Raw genomic sequence first — 12057 nt, 5'->3', positions numbered from 1 at the left:
TATTTTGATTGAACTCAATTGATTATTGGTTTTGGTCCAGATATCAAATATCGAAATTTCACACATATATTACTATATTAGAATTCAAAATAAAAATTATATATTACATACATGTCATTCAAATGAATATATCCAAACATATTTTAAATATTAGCTCAAAAAATATTAATATTATCTAAACTAAATTTTTTGTGAACTTAATAGGTTATTGGTTCAAATATATTTTTATTTATGTTATATACATATATAAATTTGGTCCGGATATCAAATGTAATTTTTTTTTTTTTACATATATTGGACTTCAAAGTAAAAAATATATTTATTCTATTTAAACCAAATATATCTTAAAATATTTTAAATATAAGGTCTAAAAATAACTCGAAATTAAACTTATTGTTAATTTTATAACGTTAATTTGAAAAAAACAAATTTGAAAAAATTAGTGTTAATAAATAAGTTTTCTAAACAGAAAACAGAGAATGAAAACTGAAAAATTAAAAAACAGAAAACAGAAAACAGTTTCTCTGTTAGTCAAACCCTATATTTCCCTTTCAATCAATAGCCAAGGTGGAATAATACGTTTCGTGAGATTTAGGTGATATAATCATAGAGCGCGGGAATATATTTCTGGAAGAATCTTGGAAACAACATGCTATAGGTAGCTTTGACCCTTTTTACTGCAAATTATATTGTGGACCATAATCATAACTGATATTGCAGCTGTGTTGAACGAATACTGCAGTTGTGTTACAAAGATACTGCAGTTGTGTTGAAAGGAAACTGCAGTTGCACGGAACAAAGGCCGTTCATCTGTTCAACACAAATGCAGTATCCGTTCAACACAACTGCAGTATCTTTTTGACACAACTGCAGTATCCATTCAACACAACTGCAGTTTCAGATGGATGACACAACATCTGTTCCGCGCAATTGCAGTTCCCTTTCAACACAACTGCAGTATCCTTTCAACACAACTGCAGTATCAGTTCAACACAACTGCAGTATCAACCATGACCCATGGTCCACAATGCATTGTGGACCATGGTTCATGGTATAACGACTGCTTTTTTACCAGCTTTTGTTTGTTAGTTTGATTTATGGAAAATTTCGTAATTATTACTCAAATATGTGTTTTGAGTGAAGTCCGCTAACATCATTATTATTAAAGGTTCATTTAGAAACTTAAAAAATATTTTTTTAAAATAATTTTTAGAAATCATTTTCTTAAAAATAATTTAATTTTATAATATTTGGTGCAAAGTCAGAAAATTATCTTTTTCTATTTTACTAAAAATTTTTAAAAAAAATTATATTTGATTCATTTTCCTGGAAATCAACATATTATTTTCTATAATAATAATAACAATAATAATAACAATAATTGGTGGTGGTGGCCTGGTGGGTGTGGTAGTGTAGTAATGGTGTTGGTGGGGGTTGACGCGCGACAGACACCGTTCCGTCCGTCTAATCCGCATTATGTGTAATTATGTGTATTTTTATGTGTAATTCTATGTTTCTATTCAGATATTATGCGTATTCTAATATATAATTCTGTACATTAATGATTTGAATGTCATGCCTCATGAAACATAAGTGATAATACTTAAGCTTATGATTCTGTGTATTCTATTGAGTGTTTATGTATATTCTATTATGTAATTCTGTACATTAGTAATTTCAATATCATACCTCATGAAACAGGAATGCTAATACTTAGGGTGTACATTAGTAATTTCAATATCATACCTCATGAAACAGGAATGCTAATACTTAGGGTAGTGATTCTATTGAGTGTTTATGTGTATTCTAATATATAATTATGTGCATTATTGGTTTTTAATACCATATACAAAATCTGTGTAAAGAATACATGCAATCCGTGTAAAAAAATATACAGAATGTCAAAACATAATGCACATAAAATTGTCACACACGTACACATAACTGATCTTAGTGTTTACACTACTCCAATAGTTAACACATATAATCAATAACCATAATACACTTAATTAATAACCATAATGTACATAAATGATAACACCAAACACACAAACACATAAGAACCTACGCGTAACGCATCTTACACTACTCAAGTGATTAACATACATAATTGAAATGGATGTACAAAATTTGTGACCAAAATACACAGAATGTCTAAACAAAATATCACCACAAAATACACATAACTCATCTTATATGTTAACAACCGAACGGGAAACGAAATTTCTAAAAAAGCCATTAATTAAAAAAATTTTAAAACAACATCGTTTTAAATCAGAGTACACAATGCATTATGCATCATGATCCACGATATAAATTGCCACCCAAAACCCGACCTTATTCCATTTTTAACAAGCTGGAAACTACCCATTTATGAATTGGGCGGGCCTAAAGTGGTTTGGCCATATGTGACCCGAAACCCTACAACCCAATTATCAGCTGGCCTAATTCAATTGGCCGAAAAGTGCAAATGCGAGGTGGCCCACAACTCAAAGTAGGCCCAAGAATACCAAGAGAATGAATTAGCTCATTACACTTTGAAAGCAACTTGGTCATGAATATAAGAAATACTTTCTTACATATCAATAAGAAATTTCTCTACTTCAAGAAATAGTTGGTACTTGGTATTCAAAAGATAGATTTTTTATTTTTTTATTTTTAAAATAAAACTGACCTTATTACATTGTAGTATCTGTTCATCTAATGACCTCCTATGTAGGAGGCTCACTACATGTCATCTGAGCATAAGGTGTTTGGCGGTATTCAAGGGATAGATAGAGAGTGAGAAATCGCAATCGAAATTTGGTAGATGGAGTGTGAAATTCACTCTGGTAGGTTTCTTGTGGATAATGACACTAGTCTTTCAACTTAAAAGATTGTTGAGTTACCGTAATTTACTCTTTCACAATTACGTCAAGCTAGAGTGTTGGGACCCTAGAAGTGAAGAACTTAGCCTATTAAAGGTGAAAAATTGTTAGATGCATGATGAAAAAAAGAGTACAGAGTACTCCTTATCAACCAATGGTCGATAAACACGTCAAACATTTTTCTCTCTCCAATTATACGTTGTATATTGCAACATTAATAATATGGTATATCGCCATAGATTAAAAATAAGTCTCCGGTCTCTTTATATATAAATCTGTTTTTTTTTTCTCCTCTTATATTGTTTTCAATCAACAATTCATCAACCTGATATTATTAGACAAAATTTGTTCTGCGAGATTCTTGATTTGGTCACATTTTCAAATGAGTTGTTACTTAAAAAAATAAAATAAAGTCAAGTGGTATTATTATTTAAAATAAAAAAATAAAAAACCACGTCATATTACAACAATCGACAGTTAATAAGCTTAATCTCTACACTGGCAGGTACTAAATCTACGCTAATCATCACCACTTAATCTCACATCCATTCATTTCCTCTCTAATCTCATCATGAAGAAATCCCAATACCCACTTCTTATGCTCATCTTCTCTCTTTTCTCTTTCATCATCACTTCTTCATCGACTCAATTCAAACCCCAAATATCCACAAACGCCTACCAGAATCGTCTTCACAATGCCTGCAATTAAGCTTCCAACACTGGCGAGGCCTGTAATCAACTTCGGGGGTTCCGTCTCCGACGGCTGCTACCACCAGCGCCGCCGTTGGTGGAGGAGATTGATCGGAGAAATGGGGTGGATAAAAGAGTAGTCCCTACTGGCCCTAACCCTCTCCACAACCGATAGAGAGGGGGTCCAATTTCGCAGAATGTAAAGCAGATACAGATTGTAATAAATGATAAATTAATTAAGCACATTGAGTTATTCATCGAATTAGTTGTCTTCACAAAAATGTTCATATATAGCAGGTAGCTTGGTACCCATAATATTTAATATCGATTTTGTGTTCTAAGTTTGAGCCGACAGCTTGGATTGTTTTGACAAATTTTGTTATGATTAGCAATCCCCTAATAACTTGTTGGCACTCAAGATGAAAAATTTCCTATCTATGAGCTAACATAAGTTTTCTTTTTTAAGTAGAACCGCACTCTTTATACTTGGTTTAAAGGTGTTTGGTTGTATAATAATGCATGTTTACTTGTCAATTCTTGAAATTTTATTTTTTTTTCATACTACATGTACTTATATTTTGTAGGGATGAGCTAGTCGAGACTTGATAAGCTGGTTTAGGATCACATCCCAAGCTATATACTAGACTAGAGCCAATTTGAATTGATGGTATAGAAGGTTAAATGTTTATATTATTCTAAGATTTGACGAAGCGCTTGTTAAACAGGATAAAGATTTACTCAATATATACTACTTGGAAACATTAGCTTATTCCAAGGATGACATGCATGCATATATTCTAATTAAGTATATATCTATCATAAATGTCTGGTGCTGATTCAGTGATCACGCAAAAGAGACAAACTTGTAGAATCTATTTGTGATGCAATCAATACCTATGAATCTGAGTGGCATGACCCACTTGGGATTGGCGAAATTCAACTAACCTTAGCTTTTCGAGCATGACATAATAGAACTGATAAAGAAGAGTAGATATGAAGTGAAAACCCAAAATAATGAAGGGCCTCCGGCCATTGGAACAACAAAAGAGACAAGCTAGGGGAAAATAGTACAGGAATTCCTTATTCACGCCGGCCATACTGTGATTCGCTGCTTCACAAGGCGGCGGGGTAAGTAGGGTCATTAATATTAATAATGTGAGGGATCCCAGTAGTGAGTATTTGACGAAGCTCGGAAGCTTCCTCCTTGAGGTGAACGTTCTCCTGGACCACCTGTTCGTGGCTCTCGGCCACATGGTTGAGCTTGCCCAGCAGCTGCTGGTTCTCGTTCCTTAGCCAATTCACCTGCGACCACAGCTCGTCCAGGTGCTTCTGCTTCCGCATGCGCGACCGCCGGGCCGATTCCCTGTTCGAGATCATTCTTCTCTGCCGCCTCTCGTTCATCAGCTGCTGCTCCTCCGCCTCGTCCGAGGTTGAGGCGCCGCTGCTGCTGATGAAACATGCTGCAGGGGGATTATTGAAGTCTTGGAGTTGATGAGCCATCTGGTGGAGATGATGGTGCAGAGGAAATGCGGATGTGGTGGGGTTGTTGGTTGATGATGAGGTGAAATGATGGGCGGGAGGATAATAATAATATTGGTGATTTGGATTTGAAGGGAGAAGGTGATGATGAGTGAAGAATTGTGTGTTCTCATCGCTGGGTTGCATGGCGGAATAGTGCTATACTTGCAGGCAGGGTTTGCAGAAACACAGACCGAGTCTGAATGTAATGAATGGCTAGGTGGGAGAAGGTGTTGGATGGCGAATGGAGACTTGAAGTTGAGAAGTCCTTTTATAGCTTGGTGAGAAGGTGGTAGAGGTCCAACATGAATTAATAGTTTTGTTTTGTTAGCTGTGGATTGTGGCAAAGTGTAGTGTAGGATTTAATTGGATAGTCAGTAAAAGTGCACTCTGGGTGACATTCAGCGGCAAAGAACTACAAGGAGGTAGGTTATAGCTTGGTAAAAGGTAATAGTGGCCCAACATGAGTAAATAACTCTGTTTCATTAGACAATGGTAGAGTGTATGTAGGGTTTAATTCCTTAGATTATTTACAAGAAAGTCCGTTACGTTGCTGCTATTTGAAACCGTGCTCTGGGTGACTTTAGTTGCGTCGAATTCTCAAATCAAATCAGTTAACTCACACCTACACGGTCTACTATCAAACTAGAAGGTAGAGTCAACCTTTCTCGCACACCCAAACCCGAGTATATAACATTTTATCAAGTAAAACCAATAAAGGAAACATGCTTTTACGAACTAACTCACCCAACCTTGTATATTCATAAAATGAATGTGCACAGGATCCTCACAACACTTTAAAAACCTAAGAGTGTTACAGCAAAATTAAAACACTGACAAGCAACAAACACTCGTCGTAGCCTTTTGCTCTCTAGTCTCTACACAACAATCTGGCTACAAACATAGGTAGCTATTTATAATACATCAAGGCGGTTACAAGCCAACCACATAGCTTTATGAAAACTAATAACAAGCTGTCACCTCGCTGACAATCAGCAAGTTAAAACCGTACCGCCTCACATGCTGCACAAATGCTTAAACTTCCTCCTGGCCACTCCCTTAAATATAGGGAAACCGCCAACTAACTTGAGTCCTTTTATAGCTTGGTGAAAAGGTAGTAGTACTTCAACATGAGTTAATAGTTTCGTTTTGCGCGCTTGTGGTGGTAGAGTGTAGGGTTTACTCCAGCCCACAATTGCTATTTAAAAGTGCGTTAAGTTCTGAGTGACTCTAACTGAAAAAGAACTACAATGAGATGTGTAATTATAGCTTAGTAAAAGGTAGCACTGGTCCAACAAGAGTTAATAGCTCCGTTTCGCTGGCGGTTTGAAAGTGTATATGGTTTGACTCAGATTCACGACCTTACAGGAAAGTCATCAGCATCTGCTACTCAAAAGTGCGTTTTGAGTAACCCTAGTCTATAAAGGATCACAAAAAGGTAAATCAGTCTAGTTTGTTCATAACTAATCAGCTCAAACCAAGGAAATCAATAGACACCCTCAGAGAATCGAACTTGAAACCTTGTGGTGGCCAAACTAACTGGGTCTGACGGAGTGTCCTCGGTAGGGTTTAACTCCAAGCTACTGGGATATGAGATTGGCCATATGTTAGGAACACTAGTATACAAACGGGAGCAACATGTTTAGAGCAAGGGCAAGTAGTGGGAATTCTTGGAGTTGGGGTTTGGATCCTTTTGAAAAGGGAGCAGGGCCCCCCATATTATCAACTTGGAGAAAGTTGAAGAACAGTAGAGTTCCTTAAAGATGAGACACCAGACTGAAGTTGAGCATGTGCATGCACTCATACACATAATGGCAAAGTAAATGTTCATCATCAGATCAGAGGTCCATGTTCATTTAATTTGCATCCACCATGAAATTCAAAGATTATCTGCACAAATCACATGTTTCTTTTGCATAACCTAGTACTAAACCTTAATTAACAATCAAATCCTAAAGCAGAATAGTGTTAGTTGAGATATGGATGGTGGAAGGATTGAAGAGGTGGTGTGTAGTCTGGAATTGAGACTTCCACTACCAAAAAGAAAATGCATATATGATATGATGCATCCTGAACCAGAAGAACTCCCATGAACCCCAAAATGCCCTCCCCCTTCTTCATTGTGGGTTAGGTTGAGTGGACTGGATAGTCAATAATCTTATTAGACATGTTTTGACTCTTGTTTCTTTTCTTGTCTTCAACAATCCCCCTCTCCCCCCACCCCCCACCCCCCCTTTCCCGCTAAAGGCATATATAATATGAGTGATTTATGTGGTGAATACACTACACATCATTCTTCACTGTACTTGTATTCTTATGCAGGCCATTTAGTTGCTGCCTGGCTAGAGCCAAATTGGTCAAGCTCGACTTGGTAACCACAAGGTTATAGGTTTGACTTCCAGCGAGAATGATTTATTGTCTTTCTTGATTTGAGTTGGTCAGCTATGAAAAGCCTATGTTGGTTTACTTCCTTGTGGTTCGTGCACACTCTCGGAGCTCGGATAATGGTTGCAGGTTTCTCTCGTCACTAAAAAAAAATAGAAAGTAGTGTTGTACTTGGAAATGTTTCTCTAGACTAACCGATGAGGTTTACCGACTGTACAGTTTGTGTGAGAGTCTGAGGTTTACAGACCAACTTACGGTTGGACGGAAATGTTGGACGAAAATATCGAGATTTCCAGCCGTGTTAAGTTACCCGTGATATTTCGTTTAGTCCAACTTTGATATAAAATTGAATGGCGTGTTCTATTTCAACAAAAAAGTTTAATTTGATGATGTCGATCCTCGTTCCCGGTTTCTATTCTTGAGCGCAAATATTGGTAGGAAATGTTGGCTGTTTCTATTCTTTCAGTTAACAAACATCAAATTCTGAATTAGGTGCCCTATGATGACATTCTCCTTTTGGAAAAAGACCAAGCTGAGGGTGGATAGGGCACTGTCCTTAAAAATGTGAAATAACAGGATAAGGTATATCTAGATTTTGAATGGTAATCTGTTTGGTTTTACCAAATATACCCCTGAAAGTGCTGGTCTGGCTCATAAAGAATTATCATGGAAATTCAGAACACAGTATCTGGGAAGGGAATCTAACACAACAGCAGTGCCCTAGACATGAGGCCAGTGCCTTGCACTGAGGGGTACTTGATGTAATATTATCTTGACCGTTTTGATATGATAGAAAAGCTCTTTTGGTGTTGTTGAAAGGACAGGCGTCCCTTTGTTTAAGGACTAATCCTATCCCATCAAGTCACCAATATTACAGGAGACATTCATATCTCGTAACATAAAATCATAAAATTAATACAGTTTTTTTGGAAATTAATACAGTTGAATTTTGATCAGATTCTATTTGAGACAAATAAGGCAATAGTTTGAAGGTATTTAAGAGTAGTAGTAGTTCAAGAAACAGGGGTATACGATAAGATCTTTGCGGTGGACCCCATGCTCCTATCTTACACACACTTGTGGGTGGCGTGTGCACTGCCTCTGCCAATTGCCACCAGTCAGCTCAACCAAAGGCCCCAACAAATATATTGTCAAGATTTTTGCCCTAAAGAACACCACTTGCAGTTTTGACAGTATATATTCTCGAGATAAAATATTTTGTTTTTCAAATTTGATAGCAACTAACTGAACAAGAATGTGAAACTTTTAACTCGAAACACATTGTTGGTTTTACGGTCACGAGGTAGTCAGACGGCCGGCCAACACAACCGTAAAACAGGGAAGAAATGATGAGAGAAAATTGACAGAGTAATTGCAAGAGAATTGATTTCAGAACTCGTTTCATTATGCACCAGATGGGTATTTATACAAGATTTACATACCTTAGAAAGAAAAGAAGGAAAATTAACAAATTTGAATTTAGAAAAGCCTTCCAAACCGCCATACTTCTTGCCTAATATTGAAAAAAAAATTCTACGCAAAATCTGGAGAAATCTCTGAAGATCTTCATTTAACCTATCTCTGAGTGCCGCTACACCAGGCGGGCAACAAGACTGCCGAGCCCTTCCTGTCATCTGGGTAATGTGGCCGAGCTGTGGGCTCCTGGTACCGGGGCATACTCCAGACCTGATACCTGGGGATATCCATCAACTAGGATGGCAGGATGTGGCTCACAAATTTGTGGATTTGTCAAATGTATGACCCATTTGTGCACCCCACTCAAGTGACCTATGCAAATTTATTTCTCTTTCATGGGTAGTGAAGGCACATCATTTCCATTCAACAATCATGTGCCTCTCTGCCCAATCAATCTTTTGTCCCAATTGGTTGGGAGACTCCAGCTGATAATCGATTTGCTTCATTCTCGTATACTCCCAATTTCCACAGTACTTGCATCATTTTAATTCAATGTTTGATTGATTCATTTGAATCCTTAGCAGCATGATATTCTTTATACAAGCATGTTAAGATCCCACTCCACTAACAATATAGCTAATAAGGGTGTTTAATTTGGCCACCCTAAAAAGGGCGGTTGAGTTCCCGTACCAAGAGCGAGGTTTACTCAGTGTGCACAATAAAATAATGATTACGTGTTTCTCTCGTCATTCAAAAAATAAGTTATTTGGTCATTTAAAGCAAATGGATTTTTCTATCCTTTTTAAAATAAAGTTTAAAGTTTGAATCTTGTATTTGAAATAAAACATTGCTAATAACTAAGCAACGTGTGACAGTTGTTAAGCGAACTTCTAATGTAACTATATGTCAACTATACAGGCGCAACTTGAACCGAGTCTGATTAATCTCATAGTAGTGAGGATACTGGATGTAAAATAAATAAAAAGTTGCTCGTTTAGGGTTTCAATAGTAACTCAACCTCATATTAGTCCAAACTGAAATTCAATATCGAGAATATCTTATTAGAGTATCAAAAACACTTTATGGCATCTCAACGTGGTTTTAGGTGTGCCAAGGGTGTTGATGATGAGACATTATGTTAAGTTTTTGGCAGCTTGCATTTGACACATACAAGGAGCAATCATGCTACTAATCCAAGGTAAGGGAAACCCTTGATGCATCAGCAAAACTAAAGTTGCCATCTTGGGCTTTAATTTTACTTGAGAAAAGATTTTGCCCTCTTAGATGGGAGGACTAATCCCTAATGTCCACAAAGAGCCCACCACATTAAGTGTGACTTCCACACTGTAACTGTCAAGTCTCGATCATTCGTACGTCCATGCCTAAAATCTACTACTTGAGTACTAACTAAGCTGTTTGTGCGGACAACAGTCATACGCTCTAACCAAGTGAGCTATTGCAGCTTGTTGACATAGCTATCTTAATCATTTTGAAGCTTTGTGGTTCATACTCTACTGGAAGCTATACTGCCAGCAGCATTAAACTAGAGGTGATATGTACCATGGTCTGCAGACATTTAACCTTGTTTACTTGCATGACTTGTTTCTTTGTGCCCTCCTCATCTCATCAATTATGATTATTTGGCCAATTCTTGGTTGACAGGATGAGCATAAAATCATCCAAGATATTACAATAATGATGGTATTGTATCTTCCCAAATTTCTTGTTTTGTCTCAATCCACAATTTTAAAAGAAAAATCCTAATATAACAAGGTTTCTTCATAGAATATAGTTTAAATTAAGGCTGCTGTTTCCCTTCCTATCCCTTTCTTCTTTTGCTGTGTATTACTTTTGTCTGTCTGAGGTTTGGTGAATGGGTAAGAAAGGATGGACTGTTACTTTTTCCGTTGTGATGATTCAAACCCGTAATTTAGTAGTTATATAATGGTGTGTATGAGCTTCACTTTCGTTGTGTTTATCAGATTGCATCATCTACTCACTGTATAGTCATTCATTCAATTTCTGAATGATTGAAGCAAACAGTGTATGTAGATAAATAATACTCCGTATCATGGTTTTTGTGGTAGATGAGATGGCGTGAGTCTTTTTCAGTTTAACCAAAAATTTCAAGTTCTGAGACTTGGGGGTGTAGTAAAGTGCTTTTGACCCCCTTTGAAGTTTTACTCGACATGAATAAGGTTAGTCTTAGTGGGTGTGATACTCTTTGAAATCTTACTTAGACGAACAATATTAATCTTAGTGTGTGTGACATCCTTAGAGGTCATACTCAACACAAATAAGATTAGTTCAGTGAAGTTATAGGGTGTGTTTGGTTGACAGGTTTTGGTATAAGATATGGGTATCAAAGTGATTGTTATTGTTTGGTTCACAGGTTTTTAGAATACTACTATGTGTTTGAAATACTCCATTAATTGAAAAACTCATACCCTTATTAAATAAGAGTTTCATTTCCCTTCTTTCTTCCTCAACTATTAATAATCATTATTTCACTCTGATAGGGAATATACCCCGGGTGTACGGTCCTAAGTACATTATATGTATTTAGATGTACTATGCGATATTGGCTATAAAAGGGACTCTAGTCCTAGGTGTTGGGGGCTTTTGGTCCTGCCCTCTTCCTCTCTCTATGATTCACACTAGCTAGCTCTCTCCCTTCTCTCTACTTTTATTCTAGAGCAATGAATAAAGAGAGGAACTTTGAGCTAAATTATGGCTTTGATCCTACATTCTACATACATTGTTATATACTCAAATACATGGAGTATTTAAACCATATCACACTCTACTACCAAACATGCAAAATACTTTTACAAAAACTCATTACTCTTACAAAGTATTGATATCCATATCAATTCCGATTCTCATGTACGAACCAAACACACTTTTATTGTATCCTTAGAAAATTTGTGGTCTAAAAAAAGCGTAAAATGTTGCAACTTGCAAGAGCAAATAGTATAATAAGGTATGATAGAGGATTTGGTCTAGTTCTATAGGCACTAAAATCTAGGCTAGTAGGCTCACACCCTTATCACCATTGTCTGAAAATGGCATCTTTTTGGCTTATGCTCTTCTCTTTTTCTTTTTTTTTTTTTTGGATTTTTCTATCTTTTTAAAATAAAGTTTAAAGTTTGAATCTTGTATTTGAAATAAAACATTGCTA

At 36.5% G+C, this 12057-nt stretch overlaps 1 protein-coding gene across 1 annotated transcript; it reads right to left on the bottom strand.

Moving 5' to 3' along the window:
* Nucleotides 1–4551: 4551 nt before the first annotated feature.
* On the bottom strand, nt 4552–5347 carry LOC116021057 (basic leucine zipper 43). The gene has a single exon (XM_031261661.1). The coding sequence runs from the start codon at nt 5220–5222 to the stop codon at nt 4671–4673; it is 552 nt and encodes a 183-aa protein (XP_031117521.1). The 5' UTR covers nt 5223–5347; the 3' UTR covers nt 4552–4670.
* Between the last annotated feature and the right edge of the window lie 6710 nt (nt 5348–12057).

This window comes from Ipomoea triloba, chromosome 5 (assembly GCF_003576645.1).
Source record: "Ipomoea triloba cultivar NCNSP0323 chromosome 5, ASM357664v1".
Taxonomy (NCBI): Eukaryota; Viridiplantae; Streptophyta; class Magnoliopsida; order Solanales; family Convolvulaceae; genus Ipomoea; species Ipomoea triloba.
The sequence above is the reverse complement of the archived record's forward strand: the minus strand, read 5'-3'. Positions and strand labels throughout refer to the sequence as shown.

Coding starts and splice junctions, on each gene's coding strand:
- LOC116021057 (XM_031261661.1), bottom strand. CDS start 5,222: ATGCAACCCAGCGATGAGAACACACAATTCTTCACTCATCATCACCTT.